Below are 25,380 nucleotides of genomic sequence, written 5' to 3'. Positions count from 1 at the left end.
CCTATGTCCATTTTTTAATTGGATTTTTTGGTTTTGGAGGGGGTTTTTTTGGTGTTAAGTTGTAGGAGTTTTTAATATATACAATGTTTTGGATATTAACCATTTATCATATGTATCATTGGTGAGTATCTTCTATTCTCTAGGTTGTTTTTTTGTTTTGTTGATGGTTTCCTTTGCTGTGCAAAAATTTCTTCGTTTAATGTAGTCCAATTTGTTTGTTTTTCTTTTGTTTCCCTCACCCAGGGAGACATATACAAAAAACATATTGCTAAGAGCAATGTCAAAAAGTTTTCTTCTAGGAGTTTTATGATTTGAGTTTTAAATTTAAATCTTTGATCCATTTTGAATTTGTTCTTGTATTTGGTATAAGAAAGTGGTCTGTTTTCATGACCCCCAGCCGAGTGCCTCATACAGACACCCCCCCAGACACACACACACACACACACACACACACACACACATCCTTACCATCTGAGCCCACACCCGGTGTGCAGAGACCTGCTCTCCTGGGTTCTCTCCTGTCAGTCAATCAGCAAATCCCCTGAAATAGCTACTGCTAAGTTTCCATTTAGAATGAACTACTTAAAGGAGAACACACATATAAAGACATTTTGGAAGGGCCTTCAAAGGCGTTTATTGGTGCAGAAAGTAAGACTGTAGCGAGCAGAAGGAGTCAGGGTAGTCACACGGGCTGCTCTGAGCCCACAGAAACAGTAGGGCAATCCCAGAGTCCTCGGGGAATGTGCAGACAGCTGCCTCTCGCTATCTAGGCGGAGAAAGCAAAGCCCACCCTGTTGTTGGCCATGTCGTAGATGGAGTAATACTCCTTGAGGAAGACATCTCCCAGAATCCACAGGGGCTGCCCACTGGGGGAGGGCAGGTAAGTGGCCTCAATGCCAAGCCTGCAGTAGCCATTGTTCTGTGGAGACAAAGGACATGAGGATATAACATGCTGCACTGTAGAGACCTTTACCCACCGGAACTCCTCCCACCTACATTCCATGGCACCTGTTGAGGTCTCTAAATTCTTGTTCACCCTTAGCCCTGCCCCTGGGGGGGCCCTCATAGCTGCCCAGGTGTGAGCTGGGACACGGGACAGCTGTTGGGCCCATCCAATCACACGTCCAGGGAGCCTGGAGTGCCTACGTACGTTGAAGACATAGGCAGAGGGAGGCAGAGGGAACTGGGACCCGCTGATGATGAAGGTGATGGTGGGCAAGCTTGGCACGGAGTTGCAGTTGACCACAAACTGGGGGACAGAAAAGGCAAAGCTGTAGAGTTCCAAGGGTATGGAGCCCCACGCAGGGCCTGAGCCCCCCTTGACCTGCCGGCAGAGGCTCTTTCATGGACTGCAGGGCCCGACTTCCAGGCACAACGCTAACCAGACCCTCTCGCTTCCTGAATCCTCGCCCTAAACACATCTCAGCTCCTAGATGTGGGTGGTACTGATATGGCCATAAGGAGTTAGGCTCATTCCAGAACGCAGTCTCTAACCTCAGAAAGTACAAGTTACAGAACAAGGGCGTGGACACACACTTGTAGAAGCATATTCTCCCATACTTGTGTAGTATGGGAGGGAACAGGAGGCTTCTCGGAGTAAAACCCAAAGATGTGTTCCTAGTGAAGACGGGGACCCAAGGAATGGGAAAATGCATTGTGCCCTGATGACAGCACAGTCAAATGGCAGTGGCCAGACCAAGCTGTCAGGGGTTGCTAGGACCTGTAATGAATTAGCAATACCTCCTGACAACCACTGAGCCCTTACTCACGGTCTGGATGGAATGGGTGTTGCTCATCCCCTTACCCTTCCTTGCATTGAGGTTGAGGGTCCATGCCTGACATGCCATGTGGGGTCCCCACCTGACCTGTCCAGCCAGGGGCTCAGGGGCCCACCCATCCCTTCCTCCTCCCTCTCATGGACCCGCTACCTGAGCTCGGGTTCCTGTGTTGGCGCTGCCAGAATGTACAGGGAAACCCACAGCTCCCGGTTACTCACGTCACCGTTCTGCGCCTGCTGGGCTCCTGTGGCCTGCAGGAAGGAGCCCATGTACTGCTGGGGAACAGCCAGCAGGAAGGTGCCCGTGTCCACGATGGCCTGGCAGCCCTGGGAGCACCAGCCCGTGGCCTGGTGACCGATGGCGAACCTGAGGGGACACCAGTGCAGAGTCAGGAGCCCCTGCTGCGGACGTCATCCATGACACCCTCATCCCCCCAATGCTCGTCCCCCCAACGCTCATCCCCCCAACGCCGCAGCTCCGACGGGCTGGCTCTTCTAGGAAGGCAGGCCACCCTGAGCTACTCTGCCAGCTCAGGCTTCTGTGCCCCTGTGATCGCTGGAGTGAGAGCCTCAGTTTTAGGCTGGCAACCCCGCCAGCTCTGGCTGACAGCTCCTGGAAGACAGGAAGACAGGAACTGGATCTTGTCTTCTTCTTCTTCTTCTTTCTTCTTTCTTCTCCTTCTCCTTCTCCTTCTCCTTCTTCTTCTTCTTCTTCTTCTTCTTCTTCTTTCCCCCCCCCCCCGAAGTGAGAGCAGGGAGGCAGTCAGACAGACTCCCACATGCACCCGACCGGGATCCACCCAGCATGCCCACCAGGGGGCGATGCTCTGCCCATCTGGGGCATTGCTCCACTACAATTGGAGCCATTCTAGTGCCTGAGATGGAGACCATGGAGCCATCCTCAGCACCCAGGCCATCTTTGCTCCAATGGAGCCTTGGCTGCAGGAGGGGAAGAGAGAGACAGAGAGGAAGGAGAGGGGGAGAGTGAAGAAACAGATGGGCGCTTCTCCTGTGTGCCCTGGCCAGGAATTGAACCTGGGACTTCCACATGCCAGGTTGATGCTCTGCTGCTGAGCCAACCAGCCAGGGCTGGATCTTGTCCTCTTGACTCTACCTGTATGCACCTGTAGGGAGCCCAGAGCCCATGCCAAACAGTCAGGGCTTGGAATCAATGAATAAATACATTTTGAGTACCTACCACGTGACAAACACTCTCACAGGGATCAAGGTGATGTAAGGAGGGAGTAAGATGTACCTACTGTTTTTAAGGATCTCATTCTAATAGAGACGAGACCACAGAACACAGTAAGCCATGGCTAACACCATGAGGCGGTAGCTGCTAATTTCCCTATTGTGGTGCCTAAAGCCCTATGTGTTTCAGCCCCTGGTTCCTCGTCCAGCTTTTTCTGCTGCTCTACCTTTCCTCCTTATTCCCATGTGTTTGTTCAGCGCTGTCATGAGCCAGGGCACTTGGAGACACAGTGGTGCACAAGACGGACATCCCAGTCCGAAGGGAGAGCCAGGCGCTTCACAGAAACACACAGATAACGCAGCCCTGACGAGCGCCGAGCGCCATGAAAGAAATGCCGCATGCCAGAGGAGAGGAGGTGCGGTCTAGTCTGGGCTGGGGATCAGGCAGAATTTTTCCTGAGCAAGTGACACTTTGAAAAGGGTGAGAAAAAGATGCCTCTATTCCAAGCACATTAAACTAGTCCTCAGACATACCAAGCTCTTACTTCTCTTTCATACACAGTGGGCCATTTCCCAAAGTCTTAACCAATGATTAGGACATATAAATTGTGACATGAGCACAGGTAAATACTACAGGCTTGAGGGGAGAGAGAGAGAGAGAGAGAGAGATATCACTGTGGACTTCCTGAGAAGACTTTTTGGAAAAAATAGGAATCAATCTAGGCTCTGAAGGATGCCTAAAATTCAAGCAAGCACAGAGGAGAGGAGTCAGCCACGTGTCAGGTGATACATCCCAAAGAACAGAAGCAGCGAACTCTTGGCAAGGGGCAAGGGCTTGGCACTCTCTGGGCGGAGCAGGCAAAGCCCACCCTGTTGTTGGCCATGTCATAGATCAGGAGTCATGGGACGACTGTATAGACGGACAGAGCCTTGCTTCTGTATGGTCTTGAGGACAGGCCCAAGGTGTTTTGTCTTTGATTTGCACATGATGAAGAATTTTGGAGGACCTTGGGTGTAGGCGTCACTCAGTCATGATCGTGAGCTTTGGGATCAAATATACTTTTGCTTGAATTTTGATATCTGTGAAATGCGTGCCTCAGGGAAGCTGCTTAACCTCTGAGCCTTGGTTTTTTTTTTATCTGTGGAATGAAATACACATTCTGCTGACCTTCTTATGTAGTTGTGGAAATTATATGCAATCGTATATGTAAAATACTTTGCATTGTATCTGGCATGTAGAAAGCACCAATGACAGCTGTTACTTTTACCGATGATGGAAGTGGTAAAGATGATGCCAATTTAAATAAAGAAGCTTCCAAGAATAAAGACAGGCACTCACAATGCCTAAGAATGGGCCAATCAGCTTGCATGACAAGGCTCAGTGACCAGTTCAAAACAGCCGGTCGAAAGCTAGATGCCGGAGTCTATCTCAGCCTGAGGGTTTGGTGATTCTTCAAGAAAACCATTCCATGACAGGAACAAGAATTCTGTCACACAGGAGAAACACCCTAGGCATGTCCATCATCCATAGGAACTGTCCTCTCTACTTACTCCTGGATGGCAATCTGCCAGTACAGTTCCTGGGTGACAGGGGCCCAGATGATCTGACCGGAATAAAGTCGGTTGTCCACGCCTCCCAGGATGAGCTCTCCGCCGTACTGACGGGTGGGTTGTCTGAAAAGAAACATGGATGAGCGTGAGTTCCCATAATACAAATGGGTCAGCCATCCCTCTCTCTCCTTCCCTTCCTCCCTCAGACACAGAGGGACCGTGGAACAAGCTGGTACTCTTCAGAATTCACCTGGCTCACGCTACAGTGGGAAAGGCAATTCTCAGAGAAACACTCCAAATATCGGAGAATTGGAAACACAGACTGTCGCTAGAGAAGATGGAGTTGGAGACCGGGCACCTAAAAAGTAACTAGAAAAGTACCCCAGGGAACCCCTGCCAGGGGCACAGTGAGACTTCCCTCTGAGAGTGCCTCATCCCAGGTGTGCTTTGATGGGGATACTTTTGTGGTGAGGCTGGTCACGAGACAATGTTACGAGGATTTAAGTTAGTGCGTTCACTACCCTGCACCTGCCAGTCATGGGAGAAAGGCATTTGGACCGCTGGTACCCTGAGGATCATGTGTTTAGGGATAAAAGGGGGGAGAGCAGCATGTCACAGAAGTTCGAGGCCAGATGGAGAGGGGACAGCACTGGATTTCAGGACAAGGTATTTGTGTCTGAGTCTTGGCTTTTTCCCTCCCAGTGGGTGACTTTTCTCAACATTCACACCCTGTCCGAGCTTCCATTTCCTCACTGGCAGACTGAGGCTAATAACAGGATTTTTAAGACGCCATTCGAAGTTATTGCTACAGGGGCCCTTTGTGAAAGCCACAGGTGTCATTATAATTATCATCTCATTATTGTTCTCTTCACTAGCAAATGTCCACAGGGCTTGTGCCAATCTGACAGCAATCTCCAGATTCACCAAACAAATATTGAGGAACTAGTGCTTATTTTTACAAAAATAAAATAAAATAAAGTCATCAATATTCTTTATGACCATTGTGACCATTGTTTTAAGTTTTTCCAGCATCTTTTCTTTTGTGTGTGTGTGTGTGACAGAGAGAGAGTCAGAGAAAGATACAGATAGGGGCACACAGACAGGAAGGGAAAGAGATGAGAAGCATCAGTTCTTCACTGCAGCACCTTAAGTTGTTCATTGATTGCTTTCTCATATGTGCCTTGACTGGGGGGGGAGGGAGGGCTCCAGCAGACTGAGCGACCCCTTGCTCGAGCCAGCGACCTTGGGATCAAGCTGGTGAGCCTGTGCTCAAACCAGATGAGCCCACGCTCAAGCCGGCGACCTCGGGGTCTCAAACCTGGGTCCTCTGAGTCCCAGTCCCATGCTCTATCCACTGCATCACCGCCTGGTCAGGCTCCTCCAGTGTCTTTAAAATAAAATTTCCCCTAAAGTGTGAATATGATTTTCTGGCTTCTTACCGGGAGAAGTAGAAGCTGAAGATGGGCAGGCCGAGCTGGCCCTGCTGCAGCATGCTCTGCATGACCGTGGGGGCGTTGCCCACCGCCATGTTGGGGTAGGCCATCCCCAGGATCCCATCAAAGTCTGAATAGTAGAAGGGGTTGCTGGGCTCGTTCTCGCTCAGGCCAAACTCCTGGTTGCTGACGACGACGTTCTGAACCTGGGGCGAGCAGACAGGGGGGCTGAGCAATGCACGTGGGCGAATCCGCCCCGGACGGAGGTGCCCAGGGCCTGGAAGCCAGCAGCACCTCTCCCCAGAAGACTTGTTGTTTTTTTTTCATGCTGAGCTCACTCGTGGGCGTGGGCGTGGGTGTGGAAGGACAACCGCATCACCCAACCACGCGTGTTTTGGAAAACGTGTGGGCGCTGGGAAGGCAGTAGCGGTTGTGTTCTGGAGTTACAGTTTCCACATCCAGGGTTTCATATTGAACAATCTGTGCGCAAGAATGATCTAGAGAAACCGTGGGTGTTCGATGTAAAGACAGAAGAGACCAGTGAAAGGACAGGTCTTCAAAGATCCAAAGTGAAAGTGTGGGCGGGAGGGTGGGGGGTGGGGGTGGCGGATGTGTTCTGTGTGGCTCCGGAGCAAACAGGTAAGACCAGGGAGCAAAGTCACAAGAACACACAATGGCTTTAAAACAACAGGAAGAGCTTTCTGTGGCCAGGACTGAGAAGGGAGCAGTTCCTTTCTTGGGAGGAAGGTTGAGATGGATGGCCTTCACCATCTTTTCTAGCTCTCAGCTCCTGGGAAGGTTGTACCTGACTTGTAATCATGAACTTCTATGACAGCTCAAGGCTCTAGAAGCAGGACAGGAGCCAAACTGCAGACCCTCAGAGGCTCTGAGAATATCACTCACGGTCACCGTGTCATATCCCAGGACCACGCTCAGGCTGCCACTGCCGTAGGACAGGGTGTAAGTCTGCCCGTTGTTTCTGAAGGTGGAAGACAGGCTGGGGTTGAACCTGTTGTGATTGGCTGTAGAAAGACAGAATGAGCCATTAGCATCATTTACTGCTTCCCAAGATACTTGGAAGCACCACACCCTCAATGGCCTGGGATCATCAGACCAAGACTGGACTGGGGCTCAGCCTGAGATCCTCTGTGACAAACTGTGTCACCCCCAGCACAGTCTGTCCCCCTGGCTAACAAACATTGCCCAAATTCCTTCAGGGAATGATGGATGGGTCCCTCAAAGATAGCAGGAATTCTGGCTCACTGGAGAGGGCTGAGTGGAAGGGACCATAAAGAAAGAAAGGGAGGTTGTAGTCTATTTCTGAGGTCTCTCCAGTACTTTCAGCACCTCTGAAACATAGACTGAGGGCAAGATTTCTAGATGTTCTGAATTTAACAAGGATCAGACAATGGATACACACCAAGAACTCTGGACTTGGCGTTAGAAGGCTGGGCTGACTCTACCCCCCACCCCCCACCACGCCCATTCGCAGGCAGGTGGCGATGGCGCCCTACTCACCGCATGCCGGGCTCTGGCAGTAGGTGGAGGGCACCCACAGGTTGGAGGAGCCCGTGTCAAAGAGGACCAGGAAATTTTGGGGTGGTGTCCCAATGCTGATCTCCCCAAAATAGAAAGCCTGCCAAGAAAAGTATGTCACCATCATTAAGCAGCTCAGCCTTGTCTTATGGAGGGAGAAGTTGACCCACCGGAAGTTACATTTTACCCAGGTCACTTCCTTGGGGGAGTAAGAGGCTTCTCCCACACATGTCCCATGTCAGCTCCTCTCAGTGTTTTCCTTTTTTTTTTGTCTCTAGTTGTCAGCCTCTGACCAGCTGAGACCATCTTGCAGAAAACATCCTCTCCTCAATGTGTTTTCTACTTTGCAATATGGTGACACCACCGCGGAGTTAGCGTGCTACGCCAGAACACGCAACGGTGGGGAAGCAATCACTTTTTCTTCTTTCCAAGTGTTGATCTACCCTTTACATCTCTCTTTCTCTCTCTCTTACACACACACACACACACACACACACACACACACACACGCTTCTCCCCTTCTCTTCCAGCGTTAGATACTTCCACCACCATTCTCCTCCCTCCTGGTCACATACTAGCACAGAGTGCCCGGATATCCAGGATGAGAGGTCATGTGGAAAGCAAGAAACGAATTTCACTGAGAGGCAGTTTAAGTTCTAAGTGAATGGGGGCCAGTCGTGCCACTTCCCTGCCTCTGGCACCTCCACCTATTATACAAGGAGACACCCCTACAGTGGCTTCCAGCTCGGATGCTCTATGTAACTCCTCGCTAAGAACAGTCCACAGGGCACCATGATAGTTGAGATGCCCTGAGCAGACGTTGTTGCCCCAAGAACATCCACATACTTTCTCTGGACACCTGTGTATCTTTCCCAAGGCGGAGGGATGTCGTCTGCAGCCACTGGGGATTTTTTTCCCTGGTGGTCCTGCCCGTGTTTTCCTTCTGTCTCCTGCAGCTCAGTGCTAGGACATCCTTGGCAATTTCTTAACTGAATTGAACATTTCCACTGTGAAGCTCTTACCCGTATCAATGGGGCTTTGTAGAGACGGGTCAGCAATGAGAGGAAAGGGGGGAAGGGAAGGAAGCTACTGTCCTATTGGATGGTTCAAATTCATAATGTATTCAGATACTTTCCATAGGAAAGTGAAACTTAGCTTTCCTATGGAAAAGGAAATCAGAGCTACTGAGAGATGTACATGAGCACTTAGAAATGGTTACCAGCCCCGAGTTATGTATGGACACCCCCCGCCCCCGCCCCTCGCTCACATCCAAGTAGTTGGTGATGGGTTCGTAAGCCACAGCATCGTTGTTGAAGTGATACTTGGCGGCTGGGTCAGCTTTTGGGTGGTTCTTTAGAAATGTCTCCAGGACACCCTTCTCCTCCATCGTCTGGCGGATGGACTTGCCTTTTTTCAGAATGATTCTGCAGGGAATAGGGTGAAAAAGAGGCATGAGCTTCACCTTGCCCCAGGAAAGCCATTTCTTCACTGATCACCCAGAGTCTGCAAACCTCCCCAGTGCTCCACTCAGGAAGAGCCGTTACAGGAAGTCCTCCTGGATTCCAGCCAGTGCTGACCACAGCAGTCACCCCGGGATTCCCAGCACAGAAATGCACCACATGATAATGTTGGGGGGGTTTAAGCTTATATATTGTTCCTGGAGAATAAATATATTTTTCTTCCTAGTCCCTCCTCTAAGCTGGGAACAGGGATTATCCATCCTTCTAAGCCAACAAAATACCCAACACACCCTTAAACACACACACACACACACACACACACACACACACACACCATCCATCCATCCATCCATCCATCCATGCATCCGTCCATCCATCCATCCATCCATCCATCCTTTTCAAGTCCTGGCCCCCAGCGGGTGTCCAGCTCGTGGTACCAGGAGACGCTCTGGCTGCCTGTCCAGGGGACGTGCGGAGGAAGCCCTCTGCCCTTCCCTGGCTCGTCACGCCCCCCTGGGGCTGGAGTTCACGATGAGGCTGAATCCCCATACACACCTCTCCACACCCTCTGAGAGGTGTAGACAAGCCAAGACCAAGGCCAGGATCTTCATGGTGCTCATTCTCCAGTGCCCGCCAGCACGCAGCACAGTGACAGCCGCACGTATTGGGACGCGTGGTGGGAGGTCGGGTCCCTCTCTTATACCCTGATCTCCCTGAACTTATCTCTGGGCACGTGGGCTTTTCCGCCTTGGTAACAGCCTGCTTCCCTCCACACCCACGGACTGTTTGTCTTTCCCTTCGGCAAGCCTGAAGGACCTCCGTGTCCACTCTGGGTCTATTTACTCAACAATTAATGGCTTTGCTGATGGAATGTAAAGGCTGGGATGTGATAGCCAATGGAAAGTGTACCGGGACAAGAGACCCAGGTGCTCATGTCTACTGGAAAGCAGGTGCTGGCCCCTTCTGCCGGAGCAGTGGGACGGCTTTCCCCTTAGCTCCAAAGGGCACGTGCTTTTTTGAGATTTGCAGTCTACTTTCTACTTCTTCTCTTTTTCCTCCCCTTCCTCTGACTAGTCACATTCATCGCTTTCCTTGTAGGATTCTCACTGTCCCTGACTCTATGCTCTTTATTGTCAACTCAGTTCACAAATTAGCCAACATGGATGGAATGCCTGCTCTGTGTTCGCTCACCTCTGTTCTAAGCTCTGGAAGTGCAAAGATAATTAAGAAACGGTCCTTGGGCCCTGGCAAGGTGGCTCAGTGGTAGAGCATCAGCCTGGCATGTGAATGTCCCAGGTTTGATTCCCAGTCAGGGCACACAGGAGAGGCATCCATCTGCTTCTCTACCCCTCCTTCTCTTTCTTCTCTCTCTCTCTCTCTCTCTCTCTCTCTCTCTTCCCCTCCTGCAGCCATGGCTCTATTGAGCAAGCTGGCCCTGGGTGCTGAGGATGGCTCCATGGCCTCCACCTCAGGAGCTAAGAAGAGTTTGGTTGCTGAACAATGGAGCAACGGCCCCAGATGGGCAGAGCATCACCCTTTAGTGGGCTTGCCAGGTGGATCCTGGTCAGGGTGCATGTGGGAGTCTGTCTCTGTCTCCCCTCTCACTGAATAAAACAATTTTTTTAATTAAAAAAAAAAAAAGAAATGGTCCTTGGATACAAATGCCTACATTCCCACTGGAATGACCAACACATCATCAAATTATGAGGCAATGCGATTATTCTAGGCGTTCAAATGTGTGTTGAATGAATAAGTGGTGTAATAACAGTTTTCATAAAGCATGCGGAGAGAGAGACGATGGCTCCTGGTGGGATGGGGAAGGCTGTACAGAAGAGGTCATTTGAGTAAGGGCCATGCAGGACTCCAGATGGGGAAGTAAGAGAAGTGGAAAGCCATCGGAGGCAGGAGGACAGCTTGACCGATGGCCCAAAGGAACAAAGAAGTGAAACTGGTGTTGAATGCAGAGAACATTGTGACCCATGTGGCCGGAAGAACAGTTCTCACTGCGTATCTGCACAGTTCTCATCATGCTGTTGCTCTGAAATGATCTTCTCAAGAAGTCATTTGAAGTGGAAAGGACTGTAATGCTAAAACAGCAATACTCTGAGTCTGCAGTGCTATATTAAAGCAGTTCCTATTTAGTATTGTAACTATTATTCTACCAAGTTACTTATGACGTGCCTCATAACTGATTACAACACACCATGGATCAACCCCCTAGACGGTAGGAGGTGTCTATGTGGACATGACCAGATTGTGAGGTAGACCCTACATGTCATGCTAAGCAATATTGACTTGATTCTGTAAGTGGTAAAGAGCTGTTAAAGTTTTGTGGTTTTTTTAAATCCAGAAAACAACACACTTAATACCTTCTATCTATCATTTTATACAATGTGGTGTTTTAGAAGCATTAGTGGAAAAGGTCAGTTGCCTACATAATTCTCTAAGTGACATCGTAGCTGGCACGAGAGAAGTTACTAGAACTTGGTCATGAATCTACCCTTGAAGCTGTTGAGCTATGCACAAGTGGAAAGAAGTTTGCAATTTCATGTGTATGATTAAATGTTTCTTTACAGAAATAAATTCTTCAAGGGAAACAAGAGTGACAGAACATCTGCTTATAAAATAACTCCCACTGAGTGAACACTGACTTTGGCTCAGGCACGTATTTCATGTAACCATTGCTAATTTAACTTCCTCCATGATCACATAGTTAGTTAATAAACAGCAGATCTGGGTCTTAAATCTGATTTGACTGAACTGTCAGCCTCTATCTAACCACAGCCCCTCCTCTAAGCCTGGTGTGCACAAGTTCTCTTTGCCTTAACGTACATGAAACTATTGACTTTGATGATAATAACAATATAGATATTTATTCTTGATCTCCCTTTTTTTGTAGAAAAAGACTCTAATTGTTTTTTTCATACTCCCAAGTTTTCTTCCTGTCCACATAAAAAGTGTAACCCTGTATGCTGCTGCCCCCTGGTGGCAGTATTTCCAAGTTACAAATACAGTGTTTCAAACATTCACATTGATGTGACAAAAGCTCCTAACATCTTCACCTGGGCTCACTTTTCTGGCTGTAGACACTGTGCCTGTTCATTATTAGTCTTTCCTGCTTGAGCCTGCACCCTGCTCCTTTCCCACCCACGTCAATCAGCCAAATCATCACCTCGTCCGTGGTCCCGAGACTTCTGTCCCACAGTAAAATTCCTTAACACCCCGGACTCTTTCTTCTACATTTGTTAACTGACACTCTATTGTAAGGAGCAGCTGTCACTTCTTCCCCATTTGTTTAGTCAATTATTCATTGATGACATATGAACTTATGATATTTATTTTATGAACTATAATCCATTATTAGCCGTATTTTACTGCTCAAATTGTCCACATTTTGGCCATTGGGGACTCCTTCAAGGTGACTCTTGTGTCCCCCTGATATAGCCTCATCATTCTTTGAGTACTTTCTCACTTCCTGAAAACGTAAGACATTCCAGTCTTGTCTTATACCTTTCCTGCTCCAGCCCAAGAACCAGCCATCCCTTCGAGGGTCCCCAGTTCCTTTTATTGGAAAACAAGATTTAGATATCAAGTTCTGAGCATTAGATGTACTTACCGCTTCTGAGATGCCATTACTTCTCGGCCCTCTCAGAGGTCCAAGCTAGGGATGTATTTATGTATATACACACTGTATTTCTATAGGAACTTTTCTATTGACCGATCTGCATATATTTCAGAAGGATGAGATTGATACCTCTGATTCCAACATCACAGAGTTCATTCTAGCCTCTCCCCATCTCTCCTCTTTCATAAGTCACTACGTGTTGGGGTTGGACTGTTATGCAACTTAACTGATTTGTGATTTGTACTGTGGTGACACGGGCCTGTGACCCTGAGCCCCCACTGTGTGGGTACACCCTTTATCTGTTTCAGTCACTTTCGATAGGTGCCTGGCTCCACGGGCATTTTAATTTGTGACTCCTATCTTAAAAACTAGGAGGCTGCACTTCCAAACAAAAAGGTAACACCGGTGTCGGTGTGACACCCACTCTGAGCATCATCGTTCCCTAGAAGGGGAGAATTAGAAATCGGTCCCGTGTCTATGCTAACTTACGAGCGCCCATATGCCCAGGAGACACCCCCTGGGGAGACCACAGTACGTAGTAAGTGAGAACTGGTGTTTCTGGAGGAAACTAGAAGAATCATGCAGGTAACACAGAAATACTAGGTTTTGCCTTCCTCTCAACCACTTCTTATGGAAAGAGAGCATAGGGATAGTTTTTCAGAGACAACTAAGATTGTACCAATCAGGGAACGCACTGGGAAGATTCAACCTTTCCTCTCCCAGCCTCCCTGGAGGATGGTGGAACGCTCTAGAGGAGGTTCCGGGTCCGCCACCGTGAAGTGAGAGGCGGCTCCTGGCGGAGAGAGCAGCGCAGTGGGAGCCGGCAGTGTGGGCGAGACGCACACCCTCTTCGCAACAACAGCAGGCGGGGACAGGGGCCCCAGAGAAGCTGAAATCGGGTCGCACAGGCCATTTCAGGAAAATAACTTCAGAGAACACAGACAGATTCTTGCATTTGCGATTTATTCAGCAGGAAAGAGATCATGCTCAGTGTGGCTTTGGGACCCGCTTTGTGCCATGCATGGTTTATGAATGGCTGGACACAGGTGGCTTCTGGCAGGTGACCTGGAAGAAAAGACAAGGGCTTTCCCCAGTGCCGGCCACCAACAGAGCTTAGGCTCCTTGATCCACAGCAGAGTTTTCTGGGTTCCCTTCCTTTAGAGAGAGAGGACTTGTTGGGAGGGTCACCAAGTTAACAAAATGGTGTCCGTCCACAGGAACAGAGAGACCTTGTCCTGGGGACTAGAGAGTAACACACTGTTTTCAGCTTCCGTCTAAAGACCGGAGTAACCTAACAGGGAGTCAGTGTCCACCTCCGATGTCAAACTGTCTCCTCTTAGAGTCTTAGTCTTTCCATCAGGGGGACGGTCACCTCTCCCAAGGGGACAGTCATCTTTGCAGGTGCTACAGCCTTTCTTCTATGGATCATGATCTTCACTTCAGAGGTCTCGGTCGGAAGACGCACAGAGGTCATAGTTATTTATCCAGTGGTCACAGGTGTCATGGTCCCCTCCTGAGGGGTGTCTGTCTCCCCTTGCATAAACACAGTGTGCCTGACAAAGGCTGCGATTCCCCTTGCAGGGGTCTCAACCCCACCTGCGGGGACTGTAGTCAGATGTTCCATCTTTCTCTGGGTCTCGGTGGCCGTACTCTCTCCTCCTGGTAACAAAACCCCCGAGTCAGTGGTCACAGTCAGCCTGCCAGGGCTGGTTGTTGAAGAATTCATCGCAGACGGGAGACACAGTTTTGATGAAGCAGTTGAGCTCGACTCTACAGAAAGTCATCAGAAAAGGGTGAGTGTCCTACCTCTCTCCCTCTCCATCCCATAATGACTGGCAGAGATCACGCCACTCCAAAGCTGAAGGGCCTGCTCCTCAAATCCACTGGGGGAGCCCATAATGCACCCCCCTGAGGACAGAGATACAGTCCCACCACACGGAAGCCCTGCTCCCCACCTCATCATGTTAAACACCATCCGAGGCACCGAATGGATGGGCTCCATTCCCGGTGAATGCCCCCAGAAGGGGCCTGCCAGTTCTCTAGCCTGAAGCCCACACTTTGACCTCTCTGGTGATACCTTTCGCAAGACTTGCCCCCAAAGCCTAGTTCCTTACTTCTGGAATCTTCAAGGAGAAACCGCCCTCCAGGTCCCCCATTGTAGGAGGCATCAGGATCAGCCATGAGGTCAAGAAGGCGGTTCTAGACAGCGTGTCATAAAGAATCAGTCTGGAGTCTCACCTCCACCCGGGACTAGCTGTGTTACCTTTCTTTCTTTTTTAAAGATGTTTATTTATTCATTTTAAAGAGGAGAAAGAGAGAGAGAGAGAAAGAGAGAAAGAGAGAGAAGTGTGGAAGAGCAGGAAGCATCAACTCCCATATGTGCCTTGACCGGGCAAGTCTAGGGTTTCAAACGGGCGACCTCGGTGTTCCAGGTCAATGTTTTATCCACTGCGTCACTACAGGTCAGGCTGTGTTACCTTTCTGAGCCCCAATCCCCTTATTCATAAAACAGGGATTATGAACCATCCGCCCTAGGGCGCCAACTTCTGTCTCCTAACTGCCAGGGAAGTCTTTACTATCAAAGAGATATCAAAGGAGATCTATTTCCTTTTGTGGCCCCTGCCCATGAAAGCAGGAGGGGAAAACAGAAATCAACTCACACATACTGAGTGCTCACTATGAGCTAGCACAGTTTTCGTTCCATTATTTCACTTGGTTTTTATAATACTGTCAGGAGCACAAAGATTGCTCCCCTTTCACAGGTACAGAAAACCAAGCTCAGAGAGGTCAGGTGGAGCACACAGCAAACCGAGGAACGAGACAGGAGAGCGGGGGCGTGTTCTCTCCCCACGTGTCACGTGGCCTCGCCAGAGCCTGTAGACCTCGCGGAAGGGACCCCTAAGGCGCCTGCGCACACACTCCCGACCCCAGCGCCCAGGTCACAGCTGCTTACCGTCCTGCAGAAGGAGGCTATTCAACACGCAGACGAGGGGGAAGGGGCCGGAGCCACAGAACGTGCCCCTGACGTCATCCAGGTCCAGCGTCCATACCATGGCCCCCCCAAAGTTCTCTCTCTTTATGAACAGTGCCTGCAAAAGGGAGCAGTCAGTCGGCCTGCTACACCGGCCATCCTCCAGATGGGGCACGTGGCCAGAAACAGAAGACGGACTCCCAGGAGGCAGCCCGGCCACATGGTCAAGAGGATAGCCTGGATAAGAATCTAGCCTCCACCACTGATTAGCGAGGGGATCGTGAAACACAGAGATTTCCTCTCTTCAAAATGAGAGGGTTGGACCAGACGGGATTAGAGAACCCCACTGAGTTCAGACGTAGCTGGAACTCCCCTGCTATAGTCCTCCCCACCTTTTCCTCTTCTACCCAGCACACACACACACACACACGCACACATGCACACACGCACACACGCACACACACACCAGACAAGGGCCTCATGGCTGCCAGAAAACTATACGCTGGATCAAGAAAAAACCGAGGCCTCACCTTGTGTTTGAAGCTGATGGCGTCATCGTAGCCAACCCACTCCTCCCCCTTGTAGGCATAAGGGACATACTGGTCATCGAGCCAGCGCTTCTTCGCTCCCTGGAGGAAGGGGCAAACCTGCCAGGAGGGCCACGGGTTAGTCCCGAGGAGGGCCAGGCAGAGAGGCGGCAGCAGGCACGCTGTCCCTCGTCCAGGAATGAGGAAGCCAAGAGTCCCTCCCCAGGCCCTGAGGAGAAGGTAGGCCAGCAAGGGAGTGGGGAAGCCGCTTGCAAAGAACCTCCCTCTATTCTGAATAAATTCCCCCTATGATACATCCCTTCCTCTAATGTCCAGGATGGAAGAAACAGAGAGAACCAAGGAGGAGGTGACTTCCTTAAGCCAATACAAGCCATCCCTGGGTTATGAACAAGATGGGTTCTGTAGGTTTGAAAATGCTTAAATATTTATAGGTACAGAAAGGTAAAAAAAGAAAAACAACAGACTACGTTAAGACAACAGGTGTCTAAGCTGCATTTAACAGGGAATGTGCCTGTTCCAACTCACATACAAATTCAACCTACGAACAAACCTACTTCGTTTGCCACCTGGGGCTGCCTGGACCATGGGGCTAATAGCACACCTGACCTCTGACCAAACCCATAGCTTTTTTAAAGAAAAAAGTCCCTCCTCTGTTCATGAGAAACTGGCATAAGCTGGTCCATCTAGGTAGTTATCAAACTAGCTTCCGACCCTCTAATGAACGTCAAGTTCTCGAAGGCAAAGGGAAGTAGGTTATTACAATCACTCAAACAGCCGACCGTCAGCAGGGTTTCCAGCGCTGCGCTGTGTTCAAGTTGGGCTGCGGAAGTTAATGTCTGAGTCGGCATGTGGGATTCTTTAAAACTTCTATCAAAATAGTTTGACCCATGATAACCCCTTAACAGCATTACTATACTCTGCTATCATTCATCACTATGCTTCATCGGGTTAGCAGGAAAACATCCCATCGGGCCTGCACAGAGCAAAGATGGTTGAGGCTCTGGCCCCCCCACTACTAGTTAAGGCAAAAATCTCTCTCTCTTGGCTCTGGCCAGATAGCTCAGTTGGTTAGAGCATCATCCTGAAGTACAGAGGTTGGTGGTTCGATTCCTGGTCAGGGCACATATAGGAAGAGACCAATGTTTCTCTCTCTCTCCCTCTTTTTCCCTTCTTCTCTCTAAAATCAATAAAATAAACATTTAAAAATCACTTAAAAAGATACAGCTCCCCACCTGGCACCCCTGCACACCTGGTACCTCTGCGCCCGCTGCCCTCTGCCTGGAAGCTCCTGCCCATCTTGTCATTGCTGCCCACCAGGATTCCACCTATGCTGCAGCGCTCTGCTCACGACCCAGCCGCCCCCTGAGACCGTCCCAGGTCCCACGGCCACGCTGTGCCTCGCTGTCTTCTCCTGTATTTCCCCTTCCCTTGGGCTTTGTGTCTCTCCTCCAGAGAAACACCAGGCTTTGTTGAGACTGGGGTTAAGGAAGTGGAATTGGGGTAGAGGAGAAAGAATGTGTGTAGGATGTTTTTGGAATTGCTTCAAAACAATCTCTTAGTGGGGAGGGAGAGTATCAGGGAGCAGAGATGAAACATGATTGGCCAGGAGGAATTGATGAACGGAGCAGAGTGAGGGGTATGGAAGTGGGGGAAGGGAAAGGAGGTTATACCATTCTTTTACTTTTGCAGATGTTTTAAATTATACACACATGCCCACGCACACACACACACACCCCAAATATATATATTGCTATATATCTGGCCATATATAGCATTCTTTTTATTTAGGCCATATAGTAAGCCAGGATTGACTTGTGTGACATTTAAGATTCTTTAAGGGGTGAAATGTCTGTCCCCTCTATTTGGATTTCGCCTAGCCCCTCGCCCCTTACCAAGGACTCAGCGAACTTCCCCTGGAAGGAGAGGCGCTCCCTGAGCGTGGATTTCCCTCGCCCCATTAACCGTCTCCGCTCCCGTCTCCAGCCCTCACCCTTGCCTTTGCCCCTTGTCCTGGCTTTTGCCCTGGCTGCAGGGGGGGGGGGACCTTAACTAGTAGAGGCTCCTAGTCCTGTCACCTCGTAAGAAGCCAAGAAGCCAGGTTGCTTGGTGTACTTCCCTGGAGACGCAGGTCCCACTGCGTCAGCCTGCAGCCGATTCTTAGAGGCTCTGAGGAGGCGGAACGTCCGTCCGTAGGTGGGGAACCCCATGACGAGCTTCTCGGAGGGGGCCCCCAGCTGTCGCCAGTAATTCATGACGTATGCCTGCACGCGGGAAGAGCACGAACCCCTCCGTTACTACGGCCGAGGCTCAGGGCCAGAGGGCCAGGTGGCCTCTGAGACCTCTCCTGCTCTTACCGAAGATTTGGGGTCTCCCGGCAGAGAGAACAGGGGGCTGTTGTGTCCCGTGAAATTCTCCCAGCTTCCATGTAAGTCGTAAGTCAAGACATTGATAAAGTCCAGGGATCTGTAACGGGCAGGAGGAGGAAGTATGTATAAAGTTTGGGCTAGCTAGATTATCGAGTCAGATCATCACAGTGCTAACTAACTAGCTGTGTGGTGGCCACCCAAGCTGGCCCGCCATTTCTGCCCGAGGGACCCGCCCAAGCTGTGCCATCCACTGAAGACACTGCTCCCAGAACAAACTGCTGGCTAAGGACAGCTGTGCCTCGGGAACTATGCCATTCTGAGAGTATCCATGGAAACAGGCAGGGCTTGGACAAGAAAACAGCACTCAGGCCTGACACCAGCACGGCCCAAGGTCTACAAACACTGTCGCGAATAGCGCAGCACCTCCCCACAGCAGCAGAGCCTCCATCTGTCTGCCACTCAAGGGACCACTGACACTTACCTCATCCAGAAAGCTGTCACAGGGACGAAGTGTGGTTGAGCACTTACCAGGTCCCTGGTAGAAGGGTCCACATGGATTATCCAATTTAATTTCAACCAGCCAATAACCCTAAGGCCGTGATGGCGAACCTTTTTATAAAAACCGCCCACCTTTGCAGTGCTGGTCAACCTGGTCCCTCCCACCCACTAGTGGGCGTTCCCAGCTTTCATGGTGGGCGGTAGCGGAGCAACCAAACGGCGTTTAACAAGCTCTATGCCCTCTGTGTCTGTCACCTTAACGAGCTCTATGCTCTCTGTGTCACCCTCGGCTCACATGGAACCCCTCTCCCCAGCGTCACCACACACAGGGGCACCCCGTTCTCTCTTTGTTCTGCATCTGCCTCCATTTTCCCAGTGTAAGGACTTAATTCTTGACATTTGAGCACATGAGTCCAGAGCCGGCCAGTCCAGGAAGAATGAGGAGCCATTCTTTGTGTGTCTTTGTAACTTTCCCATGAAGATGTGCTCCGAGCACCGGGCCTCAGTGGACATGCCTACCCTTGGTTTGGGGGCAGTGGTCCCTGGTTCGGCTGCCTCACAATGCCAGCCACCTGCCAAATGACCAGTGTCCACCGTCGTACTTGGGGACAGTAGAGGCCAGGCCCCTGGGACTCTCTCCTGGGATACCTAGCAATGGGCTACACAGAAGACTGTCCTAGAGATGATGTTGTGGGGGCTGGTATGACACCAGCTCCCTCGGACTCCTAGAGAAAGCCGGGGGCCTCCTGGCGCCACCCTGATCCCCGCCCACGCTCCTCAGCCCGTTTCCAAACCCACGCTCACACCAGGGCAGGCAAATGGGAAGCTCAGGACAGTTTGGGGTGCAGCTCCGGGGTCTGAGCTCGAGATGTCTCCTTCCCTTCAATGTCCTGCCCTCCAAGGCAGCACGCACTCACCTTCCTAGTCGGGGCACGTCGTCGTAAGCCTTCTGGATGGCGTGCGGGTGCCCGGAGACAGCGGCGGAGAGCAGCAGCCTCGGACGCCTGCTCAGACGCGCCTCCTGCTGGAAGGCAAGCAGCAGCTCCTGGGAAGGAAGAGAGGCGGACGCAGAGAACCAGGTGAACAGTCAGGGAAAGAGGGCACCGTCCAGGAAACCTGTGTTCACGGAGCCCCCTGAGCCAGGCTCTGAACACATAAAGGTGAGTCAGACGCCTTTACAAAGGCAGACATGAGCCAATATGGTAGGTGACTTGATAGAGGGGTGGCAGGCAGGCTCAGGAGTGCAGGGTCGGACCCGGAGTCGGGAACGCTGCCCAGAGAAGGCATCGCTAGGCTGCAGGACTGGAGCAAGACGCGGGTGCGACAGAGAAAAAGAGCCACCGTGGGACGCCTGCTCCGCAGCGCTGTGGCCCACACCTTTAGGGTGGTGGCAGGGAAAGAACATTCTGGTACCGCCCTCCTGCCCTGGCCCTTGGCCTCCTGCTCCTCCTGTGCCGTGAGCCCACCGAGGATAAGAGTAGCATCATCTCCAGTTTCCAGAGCTGCCAGACCGGCCTTACTTCAATCAATAAGAGGAAATTCTGCCGGTCACTCCTGGGGCTGCCTCTGAGTCCAGGGTACAAGAAGCAGAGGTCCAGGCCATCGAAGCTGTGAGCCCTCAGGAGGGTTATAGCTGAAGAGGCAAAGCTCTCCCGGCTGGCAGATGAGGACAGCATAGCGGTGAACCTGCAGAGAGACCAGCGTGAGGCGAGCGAGGAGCGCCCTCTGACCAACGCTGACCTGCTGGGAGGTCTCTTGGTTCCCGTCCCGTGAAGGGGACAGGGACGGGGCCGGAAGGGAGGAAGACAGGTCTTTGAAACTCTCAAACCTTTTTAATATCCCCCCCCAGCCCCAGGGGCTGAGTGCCTAGAAATGGGGACTCCAGCAGCGGGAGGAGCCGCAAACCACAACCTGGCCCTGAGCAGAGGGCACAGGGGGCAGCGGGCAGCCTGTGGGGAAAGGGGGCTTCACCCAACAGCTGCGGGAAACGCGGTGCCCCTGGCCAGGCACGCTGCTCCTCTGCTGGCCTCATGGCGACTGTGCAGTCCCTACCACCTGTCCTAGCACTGGCACTCCTCTGCGGGCGGAACAAAGGGAGGGGACCCAGCCAAGAGCCAGCCAGCACTTCCACCAAGATCTCTGAGCTAATCTGTGTCCGGGCTGCAAAACGTGGTGCAAGGGGCCCAGGCTCTGACAGGGCTTCTGGCCGCTTTGCTCTTTGGGTCATTGCTGTTTGATTATATTCTGTTTGTTTGTTTGTTTGGGTTTTTTTTTTTTCTGTTATTGGAGAACTTCTAATTTATTGGAGTTGAACTTTAAGCAGTTCTGGGCCAGTTCTGTGTGCAATGGTTAGACACTTTACCAGATTCCAAATCAGGCAGGCCTGGGTTCCACGACCTCCTGGCTGGGTGATTGCTGAGGGCCACCTGAGTGAAATGTGGCAAGTTCCTCAAGAGATCTCTCTTTTACTTTCTCTCTCTGCAAATGTGGGTTGCAAACAGCAACTCCGTGAGCCTCTTCCAAGCGATCATGAGGTGTGGTGGGTAAAGCCCTGCCCAGCTCTGGCACACGGCGAGTGTTTGGAATGTGGCCAGAGGGGGAGAGGCGAGGCCCAGGGTGGGCAGAGCCAGTGCGCTGCCAACTGCCCAAGTCCTCCCTCCACTGTCCCACATGGGTGCGTCCGCTCACACCCCCTGGTCACCGGGTCACCTGCTCCTAAGGCTCCTTCCTTTAAGGTAAGGAGGCAGGCGTGCCTCTACCCCTGACCTCGGCCGTGAACTCGGGGAAATGCTTCTCCAGAGAACACGAAGGCAGGCTAACGTGCTCAGAGAGCAGCCACCATGTGCCAAGGGCCATTTACCCCTGTCACCCTTACAGGTAGATATTTATAAATATGCATTTATAAAGTGAGGACACCCAGGCCCTGGGAGGTTTGAGGGTCCTTCTTCTTGTTCTAAACAAAACTCCTCCCCTATCTAAAAAAAAAATCACTTGCTTCCTATGGAGGGTTGAGGGGACAGTTGTGAGGACCTCATATTGTCCCTCATTCCCTCCCCCACCCCTTTCTTATCACCTGCTGGAACCTCCCTGTCTCTCAGTCAGCCTGGAGGGAGGGTCAGGGGCCCTTGAATCCGGGGCCAGGTCAGGACTGGCGGATGTGTCTGTACCGGCTTTTCTCCCCATGGCCAAGCGGGCTTCCCCACCCTGCCCTCACTTCCAGCCTTCTTGCCCCCCCACCTGCCACCAGCCCCGCCCCAGGCAGAAGGTGAGGATGGCAAAGTCTCACCTGGATGTGCCGAAGTTCCAGCCTCCGATGGACAGCAGAGTTTTCAGCTCCCTGTTCCTGTGACGTGGGAGAGAGTCAGTGAGCTGGGGCCACGCTCCAGTGGGCAGCTGCAGTCACCACTGTTCATTTCATTCATTTGGGGGGACAATGGGGAGCAGGGGGTGGGAGGGAGGAAAAGTGAGGGGACAAGTGGAGGGAAGGACAGATCAGAGCACCAGGAAAAGGGGGGCAAAGGATAAGAGGGCAGCGTCATCAACCTATAGCCACCACCCCAGGAAGCCCCAGGCTGTCCAGGGTCTTCCCAAGTCTCCCCAAGTTCCTTCAAACTCCATAATGTCCCCATGACAAAAGAAAAAGTCTGAAATGTTTCTCTTCACTCATTTCCTTAGTCAACAAATATTTATTGAGCAATAACTATGTGCCATTGAGTGCTTTAGGAGCTTGAAATACAATAGTGAACAAGACAGACAAGCTCCTCCCTGATATCAGGGAGCTATAGTCTAGTGACACGGGACGTCTGCCCTGCTCATCGACAACCATTGGCACCGTGACAGAGAGAGGAGAGTCCAGGAGTCATGGAGAAAGGAATGCTCAAACGAGCACCCACTGAGTGCCAGCTCTGTGCTGGGCACTGACCTGCGCAGAAATTAAAGACGGAGGAGATGCTGCCCCTTCCCTTGGGGGTTCACAGCTGGGGGGTTGCAGGTGACAAGTAGCAATAAAGACGCCAGCATTTGAGAAGCAGTTGTGATGGGCAGGCCCACTGTGAAGCCCTTGAACTGAATGAATGCCTGCACTCCTCACCACAGGATTTCACCCAGGCCCAGAGGAGTGGGAAGGACACTCCAGGCAGAGGCAACAGCCACCAAGGAAGGGGGGCAGGAAAGAGTGCGGGGTGTTCATCACCAGGGAGTCCCCAACTCGGGGTGCTTTGCCATCCTGCTTGAGGGGAGGCTGGGACCAGTAGAATCGGAGGGAGGCGGACCAGTCACAGGAGGAGGCTTCCTTCTAAAACCTGAACTGCGGCCCGCACTCGGGCTGAACGCACCTCTCCTTGAGCTTGTTGAACTCGGGGTAAAGAACCGCCTCATCCTGGAGGTCCTTCGCCACCAGCTGATGGTTGCTCATTGAGGCAAAGGCGAATATCATGTGGGTGCAGAGAAAGGGGTTCAGGTCACGGGGCAAGATCGAGGCAGGGCCGGGTCGGCCGTGTGCCCAGCTGGTGAAATAGCACACCAGTTTCTGAGCAGCACCTGGCAAGGGAGAGCACGCATTAGTCGGCAGAGACCACAGGAGGGGACAGAGCTCGGCTTCCTCAGAGCAGAGTGGACACGGCCCGAGAGGCCAGGCCACTGTCACATTCCCCCTCACACACACACACACACACACACACACACGCACACCCCAAAGCTACAGTGAGGTCCCCCACTGCTGAGGTCCCAGAAGGAACAGAATGCCGTGTGACCCTGGTCAGAAAGGACCCTCAGGTCTGGATCCCGGCACACAGAGCGTGACAAAGAGCTGGTGACCGAGTAGCCTCTGTTGAACTGTGTTGGATCAGCGACCCCTGACACAGGACCAAGGTGAAGATGGACCAAGGTGAAGATGCCCGGGCCACTCACGCAGGGCACACCTTGGCCAAAGCATCAGCCTGGCTCTGGAGAGTGGGGTACGGTGACCTTACCATTGTGGGGGTTCAGCGCCAGGAGCAGGCCTGCGGGGAATAGAGAGGCGGGAACCACACAGGTCAGTGGACTCGGTGCCCGCCCAGGCGCAGACACGCACAGGGACACACACACTGTTCACTCGTTCCCTCGTCTCTAAGATGAGTCACTGGAGCCAGACTCATCTATCTAAACTCCTTCTCACTCAAACAGATACTACATGTACACATGCATGCTGGGCCCAGGGACAACCATGACTGTCGGGGTCCCAGCAAAAGTTCCAGGTCAGTAATTCTCAAGCCTGGCTGCAAATCGACAAGTAATGCTATCCTGACTCCTCCCCACAAAGTTTCTGATGTCGTCCGTCAGTCCGAGGTGGAAACCAGACAGCTGGGACCTGCGCACTCACCAGCCCACAGCAACAGCCTCCCCATCTCCACGGTCTGAGAGCCGCGGGACTGGAGCTCAGGCCCCATTATATGCGCCTCCCAAGGTACAACCGTGGGACAGCCCAGCTACGCACACACAGCACTGGGGACAGTGATTAATGGGCTGCTGCCCCGGAGTCACAGTGACCCCGGCACCTCCTGTCCTCCCTCTCTGGGGCTCAGAGCCAACAAAGGCTCCGTCACATGGTGGCATGGAGTGGGTGTCACCGTGGGCCATGGTGAGGGCAGGGCAGTGTCCCCACCTCCTCCTGATATTCAGGCCACGGGCACAGCGTGAGAGGAGGAAACGCTGCTGGGGGGCAGCAATTCTATTGCTATAAGATCATTAGTTAGGGACGAGGGTGATGTCAAGTTTTAAAGACCCAGCTGGGGACTCAGGCAGACCACAGTTGGAATCTCAGTGTCACCAACTAGAAGTTTGATCATCTTGGGCAAGTTCCTTAGCTCTTTGTACTTCAGCTTCCACACTCGTAGGATGGAAATAGTAGCTCAGACTTTCTCCATAGGGTTTTAGTGGAATTAAAGGGATAATTTCTGAGAAGTGTTCTGTCAGTGCTTGGCTATACCAAGGGCTCAGTGAATGGCAGTTCTTATTAGGGAGGCTAGGTGAGTTGCCCAGCAGAGCAGGGCTCTCAAACTCAAATGCTGACACTTGCCAGGCAAGTGATACAACAGGTTGGAGTGGACACAGTAAAGTAGCCCACTGTCCACTTCAGTAGAAGAATAATAGTTCAAGCCCAGGGATACACATCAGCTGACACGTAGCGTCTCGGTCAGGAGAGGCAGAGATTGGTATGAACAGGGACATAACTCATTAGCCGTGGACAGCAGCCACGCAGTGAAATAGACCCAAGGTTGGAAGATTCTTTGATTTCTCAGTAGAAGGCAAACACTTGAATTTTTGTATGAGTGAGCAGTGTTTGAGCCGGTACAGGAACCGATGGAGAAAGTGTGTGATGAGCCTAAGGAATATAGTGAGTACAGCTGTGGTTGCCTGAGAGCTAAATTTTACAAATAAAACAGAG

At 51.6% G+C, this 25,380-nt stretch overlaps 2 protein-coding genes across 2 annotated transcripts; both read right to left on the bottom strand.

The window, feature by feature from the left end:
• Nucleotides 1-614: 614 nt before the first annotated feature.
• LOC136315337 (pepsin B-like) lies at nt 615-9,622 on the bottom strand. The gene is made up of 9 exons (XM_066246854.1): nt 9,504-9,622; nt 8,756-8,912; nt 7,471-7,588; nt 6,856-6,974; nt 5,959-6,158; nt 4,520-4,642; nt 1,997-2,144; nt 1,151-1,249; nt 615-919 (listed from the first exon to the last, which is right to left on the bottom strand). The coding sequence occupies exons 1-9, from the start codon at nt 9,566-9,568 to the stop codon at nt 767-769; spliced, it is 1,182 nt and encodes a 393-aa protein (XP_066102951.1). The 5' UTR covers nt 9,569-9,622; the 3' UTR covers nt 615-766.
• A 4,431-nt stretch (nt 9,623-14,053) lies between these two features.
• On the bottom strand, nt 14,054-24,340 carry OVGP1 (oviductal glycoprotein 1). Its single transcript, XM_066246894.1, has 11 exons — nt 24,316-24,340; nt 23,927-23,956; nt 23,291-23,495; nt 22,243-22,299; nt 20,477-20,642; nt 19,874-20,001; nt 18,447-18,555; nt 18,168-18,353; nt 16,075-16,191; nt 15,527-15,662; nt 14,054-14,343 (listed from the first exon to the last, which is right to left on the bottom strand). Exons 1-11 carry the CDS (start codon nt 24,338-24,340, stop codon nt 14,054-14,056), a joined length of 1,449 nt encoding a protein of 482 aa, XP_066102991.1.
• Between the last annotated feature and the right edge of the window lie 1,040 nt (nt 24,341-25,380).

Source organism: Saccopteryx bilineata, chromosome 11 (genome assembly GCF_036850765.1).
Source record: "Saccopteryx bilineata isolate mSacBil1 chromosome 11, mSacBil1_pri_phased_curated, whole genome shotgun sequence".
Lineage (NCBI taxonomy): Eukaryota > Metazoa > Chordata > Mammalia > Chiroptera > Emballonuridae > Saccopteryx > Saccopteryx bilineata.
The sequence above is the reverse complement of the archived record's forward strand: the minus strand, read 5'-3'. Positions and strand labels throughout refer to the sequence as shown.